The 21,705-nt window shown below is 37.5% G+C and overlaps 1 protein-coding gene across 7 annotated transcripts in view; it reads right to left on the reverse strand.

Annotated features, from left to right (window-relative positions):
* MCF2 (MCF.2 cell line derived transforming sequence) overlaps positions 1–21,705 on the reverse strand; it is a 96,912-nt gene that overhangs the window by 22,076 nt on the left and 53,131 nt on the right. For 5 of the 7 annotated variants that reach the window (XM_045538858.1, XM_045538863.1, XM_045538862.1 and 2 more), the window contains 11 exons: positions 19,880–20,013; positions 19,459–19,573; positions 16,599–16,718; positions 14,400–14,591; positions 13,188–13,379; positions 11,826–11,997; positions 6,984–7,021; positions 4,457–4,545; positions 1,969–2,035; positions 1,154–1,269; positions 968–1,037 (listed from right to left, as the gene is read on the reverse strand). In XM_045538858.1, the coding sequence (XP_045394814.1) occupies positions 968–1,037; positions 1,154–1,269; positions 1,969–2,035; positions 4,457–4,545; positions 6,984–7,021; positions 11,826–11,997; positions 13,188–13,379; positions 14,400–14,591; positions 16,599–16,718; positions 19,459–19,573; positions 19,880–20,013 (1,305 nt within the window). Of the gene's footprint in view, positions 1–967; positions 1,038–1,153; positions 1,270–1,968; positions 2,036–4,456; positions 4,546–6,983; positions 7,022–10,279; positions 10,328–11,825; positions 11,998–13,187; positions 13,380–14,399; positions 14,592–16,598; positions 16,719–19,458; positions 19,574–19,879; positions 20,014–21,705 lie in introns of all 7 variants that reach the window. The other 2 variants (XM_045538857.1, XM_045538860.1) reach the window with 1 other exon arrangement.

The following is a 21,705-nucleotide window of genomic DNA, read 5'->3' on the forward strand; positions in this document are numbered from 1 at the left end:
TTCAAGTTGGGGAAAGAATTCATGTGTACATGTAAAGATGCACAGTAAATGTAAAATCTCTAATGAGGAATATAGACATTAATGTTCTACAGAATCCAAAGGGCATATGGACACTGTTGCTTGAGGAAGGTGGGGAAGCATTTGGTCACAGTTTAAATGTGTTTAAAAGTTAGAACATATTGAGAAAGGTAATGACACACAGTTCTTTCTTAGCCTTATTCTCTTCTCATTTTATAAACACTTTTTGCGATAAGGTATCTATTTTGAAGCTTTCAACAATCTCTACTGAACTGATTCCCAAATCAAGACAAAACTGATCTTTCAGGAAGAGGAGGAACTAGATAAGCAGGGAAGCATATGCAAACAATATTCTGAGAGAAAACTCTAATGGCGGAGAGGATGATCACTAACCTGGGAAGTCCACTGTACTAAGCATACTCTTGGGACACGGAGTAATAAGCCTCCCTGAATGATTTTGTTGAATAATAAGAATCAACATCTCTGCTTTTGTGAAGTTTCTGTGATAGATGCCTTGGTGGCTGAAAGCCTTAATAGATTCGATTCTAAGACTCTCCATGTTTGACAGGGGAACAACAAAGCATCTTTTAGCCAAAAAATTAACGAACCCCAGAATGGTTTTGCTAAGATGATCCCAACTGTCACATTTTCACAGTCAGGAGGGTCCCTTGATTCCTAGGATCACCCAGGGGTTAGTGGTCATTAGCTGAGCCATTGAAGCATTTGATACCACGTAATACAACAGGCATTTGCATGCTCTGGGTACCCCAGTGTGTCAGTTTCTGCAACAAAACTTGGTTTGGCATTAAATACTGGCTGGAGAGTTTCTAAAAACATACAAAGACATAAAAAAAAACAACATCCATCTTATCTCTAAATCTGTACTTATAAATCAGCTGCTATTTTGGTGGCCCATATTTATATATAGTTTTTAAAGAATTCAACTAACCCTTTCCAGGAAACAGGATCCCACTCTTTCTGGAGCATTAGTGCAATTTTCCAGGCTGCTCATGAAAATGCTGTGAAAATTTTAGAGAAAAAAATATAGTATGATTTCATGTGCAATATAATAACTGGTCAACAGCCCTTTAAATAATTTTATGAAAAAGAAATATTTGATTCAACAATTACATACCTGTTATGGAATTCATATATTTCTGCCATATTTCCAAAGAGAATGTCCTTTTTATTTCTCAGGAGAGGTGGCATAAGATCAAACATCTCTGGATTATCCATCTCTGCCCTATAGCCCTACCCAAAATAAATACATTTATGCATTTAAAAAACATTTGTATTCACATTTGATTGGGCCACCAAAGGTATAAGTGTAGAAGAATATATAGGGGATTTGTGGGTAAAGTTGTTTAAATTTTAACATTCAAATGTCTTATTTCCCAAAGTTATCCATGACTTTTTTTTTAGAAGGCAGGACAAGGAAGTCAAGGTTTTCCACTCAATAGGCAGAATAAAGTGACAACTCTGGGCCTTCAGGGTAGCTTGTAGTGTAGGAAACAAAATAGAATCCTAGTATGAAAAAAATATATTACAGGTCATCAACTTCTCCTTAAACTGGCAATGTGTTTAAGTTTTCCCGGACCAAATTAATATTGTGACATTTTTGTCAAATGAATACTATTATCCCACTCTCAGTTCTTTACATCATAATCTCTAAATAGCACCCTGGGGATAATTATAACAATCTGCTGTATCCCTAAGAGAACAGCTTCTCTCTTCTGTAATAAATTCTGAATCCATCATTCCCACTACTGAGGGAAAACTTGAATATACACATTTAACCAACATGCAGCCTCAAACAATAGAAGAAATGCCCACTGCTGCCATGTGACAACCGAGGGAGGAGACAGAAGATTATCCTACACTCTTTCTTGCTTCATTCAAGCAAGGGATCATTCAGGAAAAGATGGGAAAAATATAACTTGAGTCACTCACCAATAAAACAGTAAACAGCTCTCGAACGTACACCCTCTCAGTCTGTATCAGCTCATTTAGGACATGGCTAAAATGATAAGACCATACTTAGTTATTTTATTATTTGAGAACTATATTGTAATCTTTTAATTATTATTATAAATTGTCTAAGGTAGAAACAGTTAATGCATAAGGACTACCAATGGTTTGGGTTTTACCATCAAAAGATGAAATTTTTTTTAAGAAATGGGGTCTTGCTATGTTGCCCAGGCTGGTCTCGAATCCTGGCCTCAAGTGATCCTCCCGCTTCAGCCTCCCAAAGTGCTAGGATTACAGACATGAGCCACCACGCCCAGCTAAAACTACTTTTATGATTTCTAGACTAGGTATCACCCACAAGACTCTTTAAAATATATATATGAAAGAGAGGCCGGGCATGGTAACTCACACCTGTAATCCCAATGCTTTGGGAGGCTGAGGCAGGAAGATCACTTGAGACCAGGAGTTTGAGACCAGCCTGGGCAAGGTAGCAAGACCCTGTCTCTACAAAAAATAAAAAATAAATTTGCCAGGCATGGTGGTACATGCCTGTAGTCCCAGCTACTCAGTAGGCTGAGGCAGGAGGATTGCCTGAGCCCAGGAGTTTGAGGTTGCTGTGAGATATGGTGACGCCACTGCATTCCAGCCTGGGAGACAGAGGGAGACCTTGTCTCAAAAAAAAAAAAAGAAGAAGAAATAATACATATATGAAAGAAAGGGTGATCAAGGGTTATTATTAACTTCTAAAAATCCTTTATTTCTAACTCACTGAGAATCAATTTACTAAAAACTCACAAAAATCTATTCCTAAATGTCTGAGGCTTTATTTATTTATTTATTGACAGTACAATTTGAGCTTTAGTATCCTCCATTTTTCTCAAAAAATGATATTCGCACTTTAGGCACTATTTTTCCCTTTTCCCAATAATGTTCTGAGATGTTCTAAGACATGCAGTAGACACTGGTCTTTCCAAGTGTAGATTACACTTAAGTTTCTGTAATAATTTTGTTTACTGTCCCTGTAAAACATATTTTCCTTTCAATGTGATTTCCAAGTGACATCATATTTAAAATTCATTCTCCCTCTCCCCAATATAAGTAACCCATTTGATTTATCTTCTACCTTTGGCCTTTTTTCCCCTTTCTATTTCTTTTTTTCACATTTTAAAGCATTTAAGATTTAAAAGTTTTTGAATATATATATGTATGTGTATATATATCTCCATATGTCCCTATACAACTTGTTGCAAATACTTGCTACTTATAACTCTGTGATATAAAATTTAAAAGGTGGATATTTTTATATCCAGAATGCATTATAAAAGCGAATAAAATAATGATTATTAATATCTATAAAAACACTGTATACATCTATATAATCCTCTGTAGTTTTTGATGCACTGTCTCAGTCATTTTCACTTCTTTCTTTTTGATATTGCCAAAGGGTACAAACTTTTGGTTATGTAGGATGAATACATTCTGGGGATCTAATGCACAGCATGGTGACTGTAGTTAATAATACTGTATTGTATACTGAAATTTGCTAAGAGAGTAAGCTTAGCTGTTCTCATGACAAATATAGAGGTAACTGTGAGGTAACAGATATATTAACTAACTTGATTATGGTAGTCATTTCCCAATATATACATATATCAAAGCATCACATTGTACAATTTAAATGTGTACAATTTTGTCAATTATAGCTCAGTCAAGCTAAAAAAGTGATTGATATGCTAATCACCTTCATTTGATCATTACACATTATATACATGTATTGAAATACACTGTACATAAATATGTACAATTAGGCCGGGCGCGGTGGCTCACGCCTATAATCCTAGCATACTGGGAGGCCGAGGCGGGTGGATCGCTCGAGGTCAGGAGTTTGAGACCAGCCTGAGCAAGAGTGAGACCCCGTCTCTACTAAAAATAGAAAGAAATTATCTGGCCAACTAAAAATATATATAGAAAAAATTAGCCAGGCATGGTGGCGCATGCCTATAGTCCCAGCTACTCGGGAGGCTAAGGCAGTAGGATCAGCTTAAGCCCAGGAGTTTGAGGTTGCTGTGAGCTAGGCTGACGCCATGGCACTCCCTCTAGCCCAGGCAACAGAGCGAGACTCTGTCTCAAAAAATAATAATAATAATAATAATAATAATAAGAGCAAAGAAACTAAAAAAAATAAACAAAAATCTTCATTTTCTTTTCCAATCTATGGGGAAAAAAAGAGGAGATGAAAATTCTGAAAATGTCTAATTTTCCTCAAGTCACATAAACTGACCACAGGTCTATTTAGCCAGGCCTAAATCCAGGATTTCTGACACCTGCACTAGAGCTCTTTTTATCACACCCAGTAAATACCCATTCCGCAAACTCAATATTCTAAGCACATTGGCCTTGAACATTGAACCAGAGACCCCTACAGGTAGATGAGCATGTGTGTTTATATTAATAAAGAAAAAAAGAATACTTCTTTAAAACATCCAAGCTATTAGCATCATCCAAACTGGGGGATTGACCAGAACTTCTCTGCTCCCGGCAATCATGCACCACTTCAATCTGAAATAATGAAATTAAAAATTAAATTAGCATCTATGTAGGGAAAGTTCTTCTTCAAGGATATCTAGCTCAAGTTAAATTTACTCTAGGTCCTAATTCTGCAGACAAATTGGAAAATAACACTATGGTTTTTCTCAAAAATAACTTTGATATGTACTAGTAAAAAATTATTTGAGTTGCCTAAGATGACAGACTTAAGATACTAATTAGAATTATGTTATACATTAGTTTTTCATTTATTTGGCACTCTTGGGAAATAAGATTCATTCATTAAAAGTTAACTTTCCAGATAACTAAAGTTTATTCATTGAAGAATCAAAATAGCTTTTAAACCACCATGATTTTTCATGGAAATCTTTCTAGAAAATATTACATGCATCCTTGAATTCTTTCCTCAAGGACACACAACATAATTGATCCTTTTTCTAATGACTGACTCAGTGGCATCACCGTAAACTTGAATACGATAAAATTTAATGATGCACTCCAGGCCTACTAAGACCTGAAGAACTGTCTATTCTTTCTCAAAATAGCTATTAACCTGTACATCTCTGTCTCTACTCTCTGCCACATGTCTATTGTTGCTATAAATGGCCTCCCTGATCCTAAAGTGCTGCTTTATTTTGCAGATTCCGAAGAACTTGTACTAGCCTACTGAGTGAACTGCATGGGATTTGTGATGGTTATTTGCTCTTAAGAAGCATTTGAAATATATTTCTGCAATACCAGCTGTATTGGACAGCCAAGCTTACCTGACCTCCAAGTCAATGTAGTATTGCTTTATGACAACTGAAACCCAAAATGAATACATGGTGGAAAGGAACAAACATTTATTATGACATTCTATATATTAGGCAGGTACCGTCCTAGGTGTTTAGCACACATCATTATATCTAATCCTCACAGCAATTCAGCAAGCTATGGCATTCTTTCCCCTATTTTAAATATGGGAAAATTCAGGCTCACAGAGATTTAGTAACATAGCCAAGGATGCATACTTAGTAAGTGATAAAACAGAGTCAAGCCCAAGGGTCAAAGCCCATAGTCTCCTACCTTTACCATGCTCCCTCATTCAGGGTATGCTTTGATTTGTTATGTCTGGCAAATGTACCAACCATTATCATCATTTTAATACTATAATGAAAACTAAAAATACTGCATACTCCACTTAACAGATAGGTACGCACCATTTACTCCTAACGGGTTTCTGAAATACAGGTGCATAAAGATGTGAAACATAAATGGATACTTTTAAATACCTACGGATAGTGCAAATTGACTTGAATTGGAAGAATGCAGTTTGAAACTGTTTACCAGCTATAACCCCACCAAGAAAATGTACAGAGCCACAGCCTCATTGTTTTTTCTCTGGGTATATGCAACTGAATAAATCCATATAGAGGAATGCTAAAGTGTCATGACTTGAAGCTAGAACCAAAAAACATGTAAGACTATGGAATTCGGCATTCACCCTGTTTCCTTCTTGAAACCAGAAGTGTGACTGTACAATATGATAACCAAGTCTCGTACATCAGTATAGGCCATTCACTAGGCAGCTAACAATTATATTAAAAACTTTTTATACAGCCAGTAAGTGATGGAACTGGGATTAAAAGCCAGGCAGTCTAGTTCTACAATTTGTAGAACATTCTGCCCCCTTAAAAACATGCTCTTGTCTTTATTCACCATAAAAGCACACAAAGAAAATATAGGATCTTGTGGTTATGATGAGGCTAATGCCCTGCAGATACCAGACTATCATGGATAACTGAGAAGGAAGGAATCTTGTATCAATCAAGAAACAAATGGACCCGACGCAATGGTGCTCGCCTGTAGACCCAGCTATTTGGGAGTCTGAGGCGAGAGAACTGCTTGAACCCAGGAGTTCCAGGCTGCAATGAGCTATGATAGTGCCTGGGATTAGCTACTGCACTCCAGCCTGGGCAACACAGTGAGACTTCATCTCTAGAAAAATTAAAAAAAAAAAGAAATGAATGGATGTCTTTTTTGAGCTCAGAGTAAGCCTCCACAAGGTCCATTAGAACCTTTCCTCTGTGCTTCTTACTTTGCAGGACTGGAATCGCTTGTGAAAGAAAGCTCCTTCTGTAGAACGGTGCGACACTTATTTAGATCTATTCAGGTGAATGTGGGTGGTAGTAAAGAGAAGCTGAAACTTATATGAGATGTTCTACAGAAATGATTCTGAACTCGAGCCAGGACTTGAGAAACTGCTCATATTGAGAAGCTGGCATATCTGGAGATAAGCCAGTAAGGCAGTTAGACACAATGCAGCAGCAGCTTTTTTTTTTCCTTTTAGAATAAATAGGCTTTCAAATACACCGTATTAGCATAGTGAATGAAAAATATGGTTTAAGCTCCCATACCGACTCCGCAACTACAGCAATAAAGTCAATTTTGAATTAATTAATGATATTTACTTTTAAGTTGCTCTGATTTTGTCTCCAAGTCTTCTTCCCTGGTAGAGAAATATGAAAGAAGAATTTCAAACCAGAATTAAAGACAGCACTTTTAATGAAAACACATGTATGTTTATTAAATAGAGAGTTAATATTCCAACATGTTCATATTAGTATTTTTAAATCACACTACAGAAGACAGTGATTGGTTAGACCTATCTACCTGATTTCAACTTCTTACTGAGCATGATTTTGCTACGTACTCGCCCATTCTCTCATTCATCAAACATTCACTTCCTTGCTGATCGTGCAGCTAGCTGTTAGTGCTGATAATTATTTGCATATTTAGTGTTCTCTCTGACACATAAAAATTTAATCAGATTGTAGCTCGTTGACTAACTGAATCAAAAAGAATTTTGAAAAAATTCAAAATTTAACCTAGCAATTAGAGCATCTAACATTTATCTGGCACTTCCTACATACTAGGCACTGTGCTAAGTGCTATGCATGCAAATTCTTTTTTAATCCTCAAAACCACCCCTAAGAGGTAACTAATGACTTCTATCCCCACTTTATAGATAAGGAACTAAGGTTAATATCTCGTCCTAAGAATCAGAAGTAGTATTCAAATCCACATAGTGTACTGTCAGAACACATGGTTCTAACGACTATATAAAACATTTCCAAAGCATGATAAAATGCTTTTAAAAACTTCATAAAAATTCAAAGCTTTAACCTTTATTTTTTTTAAATGTTCGGTTTACAAAGAGTGAGCCACTGTACTATTAAGCAAGGAATTCATATGTTCTTACAAAGCCAAGGGCATGGTCCAATCAAAGACTAGATTGTTTAAGTTCCTAATTCTCAGGGCTGCTGAAAAGGCTGTCACACCCACACAGGCGGAATGGGTCACCTTGCCTCGTGAAAGGAACATACCTTTTGTTCTTCCCGCCTCTGCAGGAGCCAGCGTCAGGCACACTCAGGGAAAGGATGTGCTGTTACGTTCCCTCGACTCTACACTTCACTTTCTCACTTATTAAAATATATTTTTATATCTAAACTTCATGTTTATATAATCATATATAAATTATATTAAACTTAGTGGGTATTGCCACATAAAATCAATTTCTCAAGAAATACTGATGTGCCCCATTTTAAAGAAACCTGGTACACAGAGATTCAAATTTATTTCTAAAGGTAACTTAGGGAGCAATTATTAGTTTTGCTAATTAATTCTTTGCAAATACATTAAGGCATGCAAAAGGAATGTATACACAGCTTATGAGAAACACATCTTTTTCTGAAAAGCAAGGTAGATGTATTCATTCTTTCAACAATGGAAATACATATAAAATGACTGAGTGCCTACACTATAGGCTAAGCTCTGTGCTAGGGGTTACAAAGATGAATTGCACACATTCCCTGCCCTTACAGAGCTTTCAGTCTAGCAAGAGAGTCAGAAAACAGACAATTACACTAAAGCTGAGAAGAAATATGGGCGTGGGGGGGGGGGCGGCACTTATTATCACATAGCATGAACACCTAACCAAACAGGAGTGCAGGAGAGGAGGAGAGGCAGGGAGGACAAGCTTACCTAAAGGAAGTGGCCTAGAGACAGGAAATCTGATGGAGGCATAGAAACTGGCAAGGGGGAAAGGGAGAGGGAAAGGAATCGTGCTCCAGATGGAGAACAATACATGCAAAGTCTACAAGGTAAGATACCTAGGAAAAGGAAGAGAAAGTGGGGAGATGGGGAAGACAGGGAAACTGTTGCAGTTGTCAAGGCACCAGATGATGTTAGCTTGGACTAGAAGTGGTAGTAAGGATGGCAGTGGGAATGGAAAAACATGGATGGATTTGAGAGGTAAACTTAGTAGATGAAAATTCATACGACATGGGATTTTTCTGACCAGAGGTAGGACATGTATGAGAAGGAACAATTAAGGTCCCAAGTTTGGGCAACTAGGGAAATCACAGTGCTATTCGCTTAGATGAGGAAGACAGGAAGGTTTACAAGAGAGATGAGTTAATTTGGTGTATGCTGAGTTTGAGTTCCCTATGGGAAATTCAAGGAGACAAATTGTTGGCCGGGCGCGGTGGCTCAGGCCTGTAATCCTAGCACTCTGGGAGGCCAAGGCGGGCAGATCGTTTGAGCTCAGGAGTTCGAGACCAGCCTGAGCAAGAGCGAGACCCCGTCTCTACTAAAAATAGAAAGAAATGAGCTGGACAACAAAAAATATATATAGAAAAATTAGCTCGGCATGGTGGCGCATGCCTGTAGTCCCAGTTACTCAGGAGGCTGAGGCAGGAGGATCGCTTGAGCCCAGCAGTTTGAGGTTGCTGTGAGCGAGGCTGATGCCACGGCACTCACTCTAGCCTGGGCAACAGAGTAAAACTCTGTCTCAAAAAAAAAAAAAAAAAAAAAAAAAAGGAGGCAAATTGTAAACACAGGTCTGATGCTTAGGAGACAGATCCAGGCTAGAGATACAGAGTTACATTTTACATTTTGCCCCTGTCAATGTCTCCCACTCTCAATAACTCCCCTCTGTATTCAACGTTAATTCAACAAATATTTGTTACACATCCTGCTAGGTGTCACGCACTATGTTAGGTACAGTATTATATTTGATGCCAAAAACAACAAAAAAAAACAGTTTGACTCATTTTTATGAAAAACTAACACTTGTGCTTTGAATTGACCAAATTTTATAAATTTGGCTTAGCAATTAAAATATTTAAGTAATTGGAACAGATTGTTATTAATACAATCCCCATTACTCACAGAGCAATAAGGTAAAATGAACAAGGTTTGTAGCATAAATAATACTTTGATTTGATTCACAAACCATGATGGATAATGGTTAGAATCACTTATTCATCCACGCCACTTATTCATTAAGATGCCCTCTTCCTCATAAATAAATACATGAGGCAGTCTTAAACTCAAGAAAATCCAAGCTACTCCCAAAAAAATGTTGAATTGTGGATGACATGAGAGTCTCTAAAACAAAAGAAAGCCTGATTCATCTTAACATTACCAATTGTTTTTCTTTATTCTTTTTCAGGTGGTCATTTTATGAAAGATACTGAGATTAGAAGCATAATCTACTTTTTATACAGTTGTTTTCCAAGGTAAGTGTCATACTGAGAGAAAATAATGGATGGTTATTATGAAAAAAAAAAAAAAAAGGAAAAAGTTACTTGCAAGCAGAATGCAAGAATGAACTGCTACTGTTTTTAGATGCCAAACTGGTTTTTCACATGAACACAAACTCAGAAAATGTACTGGTGAAAAGTAATATAATAAAGATGGGTACCTTTCGAAAAAAGTTTACATGCTTGAAAGAAAGAGTATCCAACTCCCACTGCAGAAAGAAAGTGTAACGCCATTAAATAAGAATATCAGAAAGAAAAAAAAGTGAAGCAATGCAAAACAAAATGTACTCTGAGTGACTACTGACTTGAGTGGGTCTTGGACAGTCTCCTCAAAACCCTGTTCCTCAACACAAGGTGTGCCACTTCAAGAACACCTTCAGAAGAGCTGAGTTTGTAGAGGGCTATTAAGAAGCTTTAACTGGAGGAAAGGGATAGTCCAGTTTATTATTTCTTATAGCTTCCAGTCTATTTTTTTTGTCTTCACAACAAAGTGAAGTTAGCAGGTATTGTTGTCCCTATTTTCCAGATCAGGAAACAAACAGAAGTTAAGTGAACTGCCCAAGGTCACACAGCCAGTAAATGGAGCCAGAAATCTGAGTTCTGTATTCTGCTCAAGAATATTAACCTGTTCCATTTTTATTCTTGTGGCTATTGGTTTTTATCCCCTTATTGTTTTTTATTTTGTTCTTTTTACTCTTTTATTCCAGCATCTTCGATCTATCTTCATATAGTCAGTATTATTCATTTAAGACATTGTTTATAGTTTTATTTGTGAGTATATCTGTATATTTCATAAGCATTAACTATATAACTTTCATCACCTTAGCCTCGTTATCTGATTTCATCACCTCTTTGTGATCTGATCCATGCTAGGGATGAGCTATATTTTTATGCTCATTATCCTTGGCTGAAGCTTCGTCTGAATTTCAAAGCAGTTCCCCTGCACTAATGAAGTCTCTGATTCTATTTAGATCAGAGAAACTGAATTTAGTCCCCTGTTCACCCATTCTACTAACTTAGGGCCCCAAAGACCAAATTACTCTCCCCAAAGAGGCAGACCCAAAGGCAACTTAAGAGAACCCATAAGGCAATAGGGCCATCTAATTTCCAAAATAGTTCAACACTGTTATGAGGACAATTATTTTTCCCATAAAACTTTGAAAACAAATAGATATTACATGGTTAAAATTAGTCTATAATGATTAAAACTAGAAAATGAACTCTGTAATGGTAAATTACCAACAAAATTAGTTACCAGCACCTATTTAGAAAAAGCAACCCATTGTATTATCTAAGCCATTTACTGAGCAGAAACTTATCAAAACCAAGTAACAGTTTATCTAGAGTAGTAGTAAATATGTGTGTGTGAGCATATGCATATATGTGTAAACCAATTTCATATGCTTTCCTCCACCTACTGAAGAAAAGTGTGAGTTTGACGCTGGTAAAATATTCATACTCATTTTCAAGGCCAGAGTACTCAGTCCTGAGATGTTCATCATTCTGTATTATACTGTCTACTGTGTTCTATTACCATCATGTCAATCTGTCTCCTACCTTGTGCAATAGAATTTAAATTAAACATAACTAAAGATGCTGAAATAAAATTTTAATTTATCACCAATGAAGAATGAATTCAGTATTTATATCATGAGTAACAAGGTAAACAATAGCAATAAAAGAGAAAGTGAATGTAATAAATTTTACCATGTTTAGATGAAAAAAATGGAGCTCTAGATCTGATCAAATTTTCGGGTGTAGGTACCACAAATGGGATTGGCCTCACATGCTTGTCCCTCAGGTTCCTGAAACCAGCCTGCTGGTTCTCAAATATACTTCGAATATGTTCAAGCTTGAGTTGTATAGTCTGCATTTGGACCTGCAGGTTGCATGAGAATTCTATGAAACATTTTCTGAAATGGGGTCATTACAAACCCTATTACATTTCTCAAACAGTCAAAAAAGCTTTGGAGTTTAAAATATAGCTAGAAGTAATTTAGGAAAGTAACAGAAAACAGATTGATGTATTATCTTCACTCTTCACATGGCTATAAAACCAAGATCTCAACCAAAACAACCTGAGGAAAAAATTTACCAAGTGGTCATGAAATTGGTCACTGCATACAGTGATTTCCCCCTTGTTGGCTGGAAGGGATAATGGCTGGAAAAGAAGGCATATTACCCTTTGTGGTTTAGCATGAGAAAGCCACCAAGTTATAACAACAATCAAATGAGTAACATTGGCATAGTACTTTGTTACATTTTACCCTATAGGACCCTCTCTTTATACTTCCCTATGTTGTAACAGGCTCCTCAGCACCACCCTCTGCCTCTCCTAGGTGCTTTGAGGCAGCTAGAGTTAAGCTTGGTTGCTTCCAGGGAATCACTTGGTTACTGCCATGACCATGTTTCTGATTTCCTGGAGCAGCTCCTAGGATCTTCAATTAAACATGGGTTTAGACACTGCTCCAACTACACATTTTAAGAGCATAAATAGCATCACAAATTTTCTCATCTCCAATGTGAAGAGAGTCCTTCATGTCATGTCCAAGAAGGGAGTACGGAACTAACCTACAGCCCTCTACCCTGCTGACACCAACTTTTCTGCCTGTTCCCCCTTCCTCAAGAAGACTCAGATCCTATTTTTACCCCTTCATTCTCTGAGTAGGAAAGCCACATCTACGTCCACAGAGCATCTGTTAGTGGTCACCGCAGCACAAAGGAAAAATGTTTGAGGTACAGTGCTCTTGACTAGGTCCAACATTCTAGAACAGCTTTGATCCTTTCTCTAAGGATGTGAAAGAAAATACGTGCGAGAGCTCCCAGAATGTGAAGAGTATAAAAGCAATGGAGTCAGAGCTCAAAAAGGAAATTACTCTTCATTATATAGCAAGCTTACACCTTTGGATTCTTTGATGCTTGACAGTGGCACTACTGTCCCCCTTAATCCTTAAGAGGGCCGAGTATATGCAATCCAACATAAAGTTAGCTATGAGGCAGTAAAACTCTTACCCACACTACTGCCATTATTTTGTAATTTGTGTATTTAAAAGTTAAAAAGTTTCCTACCTTGAGTTCAGGAGATAACATTACATCAAATTCATACTGTAGGGTTTCAGGATCATAGTTTATAAAGGGTACAGCCATTTCAAGAAAGTGTTCAATGTCTTGGAGGGCTTTCTGAGCATCTTCTTTAGACTGAAACTTATCTATTTCCTGATTAGCTAGAAGGCACTCCCCTTCATCACAGCACTGACGAGCCTGGTGAGAAAATCAAGAAAAATACCATGAATGCATAAAGAGGAAATATGTTGGCCCATTAAGAGAGTGGTTATCAGCCCTGGCTTCTGTGAGTCAGAATTGTTTTCAGAGCTGTTAAGAAATAAAGATATCTGGGTTCTGCCCCCAAAATTCTCATTCAGTAGCTGTGGGCTATAAGCTGGGCATTTTTACTTTCACAGAGCTCCACAGGTATTGCTGTCGCACGGCCAAGGGTGGGGAGCACTGCATTTATTTCATAACAAGTAATTTATTCTCCAGCAGGAGTCCAACTATCATCTCAAAACTAACACTTTTAGTTGCATGTTATTTTCCCAAAATCAATAACTGAAATACGAAACTCCTAGCAAAACATAAAGTGTAATATAAACACTTGATGACTGCCAAGGACAAGAATAAAGGTTTCTTTACCAGAGATGTACAGACTGAAAATGTTTATGTTCAGATGTGATGTCTATAAGTGATACTTTTGTTTTACATTCCACCGTTAAGACTAGATCTGTGGAGCAACCTGTCAATTTATTGCCTAATCATGGAAGGGGTCATACCCACAAGCCATGGAGGAATATTTTCTAGTGGCAGTTTAATTTTTTAGTTCTATACTATGAAACATGGAAGGAGTTTCAGGCTTTTAGAAAAATGTACTGTGGGACTTTAAAAGTATTCTGAGTACAAATTGTCACCAGTAGAGGCTTGAGACATGTACCCAAAACGTTACCAGCACAATCCCAATATGTAGAACAGAGAGTGCAAAATCCATACTATACTGGATCTTCCATAAATAGCACATAGGTAGATGGATTGAAAAACTGTAATTAAACTCAGTCCTTCAGACTTCTTACAAATTTAATTCCAAAGCTATACCAGACCCTGACCCCTATAACCTCTGAGAAGATAAAAGATGTACCATGGGGCATAAGGACAGAGTATTTCAGGCCAGGAGGACCCAGGGAAAAAAATGTATATTCTTTTTCAGAAATGGATCATTTCCCATCACACTACCTGCTGGAGGAGTTTATGCATTTTGAAGGTCCTGCTGAGGTGTATCCGTTTTGCTTTGATCTCATTAACCAAAATATCAGAAAGGTAACGTAGCTCATTGCACCTCTGGCAAATTAAATCAAGTGCATAATGGTGATTTGCAGCAAGCCTGTGTCCATGTAATACCACAAATCGGGCCTTTGCTAACAGATCCTGATTTTAAGAAAGAAAGGAAACAATGACTGAATGATCTTTGTATAGAAGAAAAATGAAGAAAATAATTAAGAAGCAAATTGTTTGAGCAAGGTAGATATATTGACAAAAATACAATTTGACATCACACTTCTACAGGCTGCAAAAAAAAAATAAAAGCTTACAGTTCCAATAATTAGCTGCAGCAGCGATATCATCAGAAGCTCATGCATTTCTGGTTCCAGAAACTGAAAATTAACCATCCTGCCCAGAATGTGGATGAGATTTGTTTCTCCTGGTATGTATGGATTTAGAACAGAACCACATATGTCAAATGAGGTACACACCAGCCGAATGAAAACTAATGTATTTCATATCATCTTGGCCCGAGAAATCTTATCGGTCATCATGCACCTGATGTGAACATCACAGGGTTTCCATGTCAAAAGGGGTCTTAGTGGCCTCCACTCTGTCAACTGCTGACTCCCCCCGCCCCTGTGTAGTAACTGAAACATAGTGCAAGCTCAGGAAATGTCTGTCAAGGTAAAATAAAGAAAACTGAAGACCAGAAGGAAGACGTGACTAGCCTATCTAGCTAGTAGGAAAACCAAGATTAAAATGAGGAGTTGGCCGGGTGCGGTGGCTCACGCCTGTAATCCTAGCACTCTGGGAGGCAGAGGCGGGCGGATTGTTTGAGCTCAGGAGTTCGAGACCAGCCTGAGCAAGAGCGAGACCCCGTCTCTACTAAAAATAGAAAGAAATTATATGGACAGCTAAAAATATATATAGAAAAAATTAGCCAGGCATGGTGGCGCATGCCTGTAGTCCCAGCTACTCGGGAGGCTGAGGCAGGAGGATCGCTTAAGCCCAGGAGTCTGAGGTTGCTGTGAGCTAGGCTGATGCCATGGCACTCGCTCTAGCCCGGGCAACAGAGTGAGACTCTGTCTCAAAAAAAAAAAAAAGCAAAACGAAGAGTTGGTGTTTAAGGGGTATAGAGTTTCAGTTTTACAAGATGAAAAAGTTCTGGAGATCTGTTGCACAATGACGTGAATATACTTAACACTGCTGAACTGAACACTTAAAAATGATTAAGATAGCAAATTTTATGTTATGTTTTTTATCATTAGAAATTAAAAATAAAAAATATCAAAGCCCCCCCCACCCCAGTTTCCAAGCCAGTTTGCCTTCTCTTTCTATTATACCATAAGGATATGTAAATTGCCCCACAATCACAGTCATCTACAAGCATAATTCCGGAACCAGTTACCACAACTTCTGCCTCTCAATTTTTGTTTGTACATGCTTGTGGTTCACCCACAAATCTATTTGTTTGCTGAGAATTCCTCTTTAAAAGCACAGCCTTGCTCTCACATACAAGACAGGAGAGCAAAGCTAGGGTTTAAGTATTACAGCTATGAGTCCATAAGCTTCAAGACTAGCAGGTGTAAGTACTCTTTTGAGTACTTACTATACATCCCAGATGCTGTGCTAGATGATTTATATACATCTAAATGAATCCTCACAATTGTTCTGCAAAGTAGGTCATTTTATTACCAATTTATAGATGAGGACATTGAGGCTTAGAAATCAGTTTACCTGAGGTCACACAGCTAGTAAGACTAAGTAGATCTGTCTGTGAGTCTACATTTGGTTCAGCTGCACGTATCACATAGTGGGCATTTAAGGAATTATGTTCTTGTATGTTCCCGTCATTTCTAAGCAACAAATATCATTCTGATAGACATTTTTCTAGCTTCTCCAAAATGATTTTATGCTCTTTTTTCCTACTGGTGGGCTTGAAACAGTTCACACCCTTATCTCAGAGGGCTCATTTCCAACTACATGACATATGTGCAGTGTTACCCCTGGCCCACATGGAACTACACAGAATATAGACTCCTATCATGGTGCCTACAGTACAGAATACTGCTGTGAGAGATTAATAGTAAGGGTTTGTACTGCCTAGTCCCACTAAAATATAATCACTCTACTCCATAAATATAGCAAACTTCAAAAACATAATCTTACCTGAGAGTTTTCATCTAAGTTTTCCAACTTTTTTATTTTTTGTTTTACTTGAGCTATATTCCCTGTTACATCGGCCAGCTCTGCTTGCTGGTTTAATAGAAATTCAATTTCAGTCACGAGCTAAAAATAGGAAATAAAGAGATTTTAAAACATACAAATTCTTAAGCCTTTTCCCTTTATGATCAAGTTTTATAGGAAATGCTATTAAATAAGAATGCCAATATGGAAAAATATTTTCAGTTATTTTATTCACAAAAATAGATATAATAAACACACTCTTAGGTATCAGTGTGTTCTCATGATTTATAAAAGATCACCATGTACAAGTGCAGGTATACATATGTGGACATGCATTTGCATGTATGTATACATGTAAGTATGGATATGTGTGTATACATGTATAGATAGTCACCAGGTCTAGCGTGAGTGGTCCTAGAAGCAAAGACCGTCCAGCAGCAATGAGCACACTTGGCACCCAGATACTGATCTTTAATACTATTTCCCAGGGGGAAAAAAAAACAGGGCTCCTCAGGGAAATGGCTGATAAGTACCAGGGCTGAGGCAGAATAAGTACAAGATTAGCTTGGAATATCTCTTTATACCAGAAAGTAAGTAAGGGAATTTTAAAAATTGTTGGAACATGTCACAAGGATATAGTAGCAGTTTGAAACACCAAAATAGTTAAGAACATTAATGAATTATAAGCCATCAAAAAACTAGGAATCTATGAATTAAACAAATACATGGGGAGAAGGGAAGGCCCTTCCTTCAGTAGAATGCTTAGTAGGGACTGGTAAACGTGGATGGACACTGACCCTGAACAATCATCACTTTGCAACCATCATAGTAAAGACTGGTCCAAGCAAAAATCATCAACTAATACTCAATCTATGGGGAAATTTTGATGAGGAGCAGGATATTTGCATGACCTTAAATTTTCTCCCGACACATTTCTCACTAGTTACAAGTGTGTGGGGGGAGGGGGGGGGTAACTTTACATTGGAGAAATTTAAGAACATCCTGAGTAATCAAAATCCACATCAATAATGAGGGGCAGGTGGGCATCATTTACCTCTAGATGTGATACCTCGAGAAAGGCACATCACTGATGTGGTATTCTAGCTGGTTATACTACTAAATATAACCATGAGAAGTTAGCAAACTCTACATGAAGAACATTTTATTTCAAAAAGGACTGTATTCTTCAAAATGTCAGCGTCAAAAAAGACAAAGGCCTTGGAAATGTTCTCTATTCAAGGAGACTGAAGAGATATGACAACTTCATGCAAGACTGGCCCCTAGATAGGATCCTGTTCTGGAGTAAAAAGAAATGCTATAAAAGACTTGATCGAGTCAATTGACAAAATTGGAATATCAATGGCAGATAATATAAAAGTATTGCATAATTGTTAAATGTACTAAATTTGACAACTGTACTGTGGTTATGTAAGACAATATTTCTATTATTAGAAAAAAACAAGTATTTAGAAGGAAAGGGCCATCATGTATATAACTTACTCTGAAATGGGTCAGAAAATACATTATTTGTCAGAAAGATATTATCTGTATATATACATATATATATATATACACATATATAAATATATATGAGGGAGGGAATAGAAATGATAATGCAAATGAGACATTATCAATAAGTGAATCTGGGGAGAAGGTATGTGGGTGTTTCCATTTTTCTTACGTTTGTAACTTTTCTGTGAGTTTGAATTTCCAAATAAGTTTTTGTTTTTTAAAAAAATGTAAGCTCCTAAACATACAGGACCTGTCCACATCACTATGAGATACAGCCCATGCCAGTGAGGTTACAATCTAAGACAAATAATACTGATTAAAGATAGCAATCAATGACTTGGGGAAACAGAACACAACCACAGGACAAGAATTTAATATGGATACAAATTAACATGTAGGTATATGCACAATATCCAGGAAAAGTGCTATTTTGTGTGTACTCAGTTGGCGGGGGCAGAAACACAAATAACTGAAAGGACCAAGAACAATTTGATCTATCCTTTCCTTAAGGACCGTTTCATGGAGAACATGGTATTTCAAAAGCTGTTTGAATCAAAGCAGGGAAAGGGCTGGTAGTGACTGAGCTCTATGTCCAGAATGCAGTGTTTCTCCCAAACCTAATTCTGCTACAGCAAATGAAATACCAAGCAAGCAAGCCATTCATAGGCAAGAAACAAACTGAGCACATGCAAGAGAGAAAAGTGAGTTTTCCTTGGTAAAGTCCACACTATGAAAGATACTGTGAAGAACTTGAACATGACTGCAAAAGAAATGGAAGAAACTAAATCTATGTGCCTTGACTATATATGATATTTTCCAGGAAGGTCCTACTGGAATATTCTTGTAATCATTTATATGTAACTAAACTTGATTTAATTTCATCTGTCAGGTTTTACATAGAAATAAATTCCTGGATCAGAAAAAAAGTTTGTTAGATCATATTAAATATGATCAGCACAGGGATACGATATTTAAAAACCAAGAAGGAAGTTGGTATTATTTTCTTAGAATGCTATCCCATAGCCTGAATGTACTTTAGACCTACAATAAATCTGAATACAAACCTCAAGGTACAGAGAAACCTTGTCCCTGTCATATATGTTGGCACTTAAGTACTTGCTCATAGGAAATGAGTGAGACAAACAAGTAGAAGTCTTGGAATTTTAGTGGTGGTTTTCTTTAGTCTAAATCAAGGTTCACTTATACTTGCCTCCTTTTGTCCTCTCTATAAGCATAAACGGGCATCTTGCAAGACTGGATTTCTGATGATCAAGGAGTAAGAAACTCTGGCATGATGAAAAGAAATGTATAAAGAAATGTTTTAACTGACCTCTTGAAAATCCTGCTCAAACTTCCATAGTTGCAGATACTGCTCCATTTTTAATTGATGTTTTTCCCAAAATCCATCAAAAGCTATTTCCATATCACGTACTTGAGTCAGCAATCTTAACAAAGAAAAGTCAAAGAGTTCCTCAAAAACCATCTGTTTTGTAAGTATGTAGATAAATCTGGTCTGGACATTAAGAATTACAGGAAAAGTCATAGCCTATGACACTTGGTTCACATAGAAACAATCAAAGTCCACAGAACCTCTTCTACAAGCAAACTAATCTCTGTGGGACAACCCAGGAAGATCTCAGATTTCCAGAGGTCCAGGAGTACTTTCACACTTAAGAGATTGCAGTAAAAATGTATGATTCCCTTTCAAAAATATAAAATAAGTAACTCTAAGCCAAAAAGGGAGTACTCACTTATTAATAGTTTGCCAGTCACCAGTTATTTGCTGACGACGTTCTAGTCTTGAACTGACAGCTTCTTCAGTGTCAGGCACTTCCAGATTTGTTAGCAGAATTTTTCCTTCTTTGGTTACAGCTGTAATATCATCCTATCCATAAGCAAAACAGGATGCATCAGCCAATTAGCAATCTCACCTGAATGATGTGATAAGACGGGAGCATACGCCCATAGCTCACTGAACAGAAATACCAGTCTAGAATGCCCTTTGCTTTCATAGCTATCTGATAAATCAAGGAATACTTCAGTACCACAGAATCCAAAAGTTGTGAGGACCCAAGAAGCCCCTGTCTTGGAGATGGATGTTGCAATCACAATTTTTATAACAGTTACAGGCAGGAGTATCATGTGCTCTGTTTTTAGCCTCTTTCTTACTGGTAGAAAGTTCCAATTCCTTCCATTCTATTCTGTTAATACTTTTAAAATGCTCAAATAAAGCAGTAGTAGCGCAATCAAGACTCACACTAGAAAGCATATAATTACAAATAATATTGAATGCATATTCAGATACAGTTAGATGCCTTTTCTACTTATCCCTAATTGTTACCAATCACTCCCTGCATTAAGTCTTATTTTACTTCACATTTGGACTTAGTTAATTCATCAGGAAGTATTTCTCTACTCAGAAGACCTTAACCTTAGAGAATGATCTAAGGACATAGACCTTCCTTAGGCATCTAAGGGTGATCTAAGACCTCCTTCAGGAGATCCAAGAGCCCCCTGAAATTGTAAGCCAAAGTTTGGGTGTACATGTATTTTTCTAGGAACAGGTTCTATGATACCACCACCAGTATGAGTAAGAACATAAACATTAAGGGCTTATATTTATGAAGTGCCAACTACGTAGCAAACATTGTTGTACATACATCACATACTTACCTCATTTCACCCTCACATCACCCCTACAAGGTATGCATATATCACCACCATCATCATCAGCCCCATTGTACAGACAAGGAAATTGGAACTCAAAAACGGTAAGCAAATTGGCCGGGCGCGGTGGCTCACGCCTGTAATCCTAGCACTCTGGGAGGCCGAGATGGGAGGATCGCTCGAGGTCAGAAGTTCGAGACCAGCCTGAGCAAGAGCGAGACCCCGTCTCTACTAAAAAATATAGAAAGAAATTAGCTGGACAACTAAAAATATATAGAAAAAAAAAATTAGCCGGGCATGGTGGTGCATGCCTGTAGTCCCAGCTACTCGGGAGGCTGAGGCAGGAGGATCGCTTGAGCCCAGGAGTTTGAGGTTGCTGTGAGCTAGGCTGACGCCATGGCACTCACTCTAGCCTGGGCAACAGAGTGAGACTCTGTCTCAAAAAAAAAAAAAAAACCCAGTAAGCAAATTGCCCAAGAACACAGTTTGTGAGGGACAGAGCTTTCTTTCCTTGGACAGAGTTTTGCTTTTAGATTGTAATTCAAAAATTCAGTTTCTTTTTTTAATTTAAACATATATCTCTACATAGCACTTGAATCTGCCAGCATGTCTATTATCAGATGAAGAAGACGAGTTATATATGGGTGCCTGGTGCTCATTCAGATGGTTCTTAAACTTTTTGAGGAAAGTGGATCCGAAAGTACTTGCTAATTGCCTGAACTGTGCCTCAGAATTCTTCACAACACAACATTCCAGAGAGAACTGGGTAGGAGAACAAAATCAATTTGCCATTTCTGGGCTACTGTAGAAAACATCAAGAACTAGTACTCTGCGGAGAAGAGAACTTGTAGTCAATTGTGCATTGTTGGCCTTGGTCACAATGCCAGTTCACGGCAGAGATGGGACATGA

This window comes from Lemur catta, chromosome X (genome assembly GCF_020740605.2).
Source record: "Lemur catta isolate mLemCat1 chromosome X, mLemCat1.pri, whole genome shotgun sequence".
NCBI classification, from domain to species: domain Eukaryota; kingdom Metazoa; phylum Chordata; class Mammalia; order Primates; family Lemuridae; genus Lemur; species Lemur catta.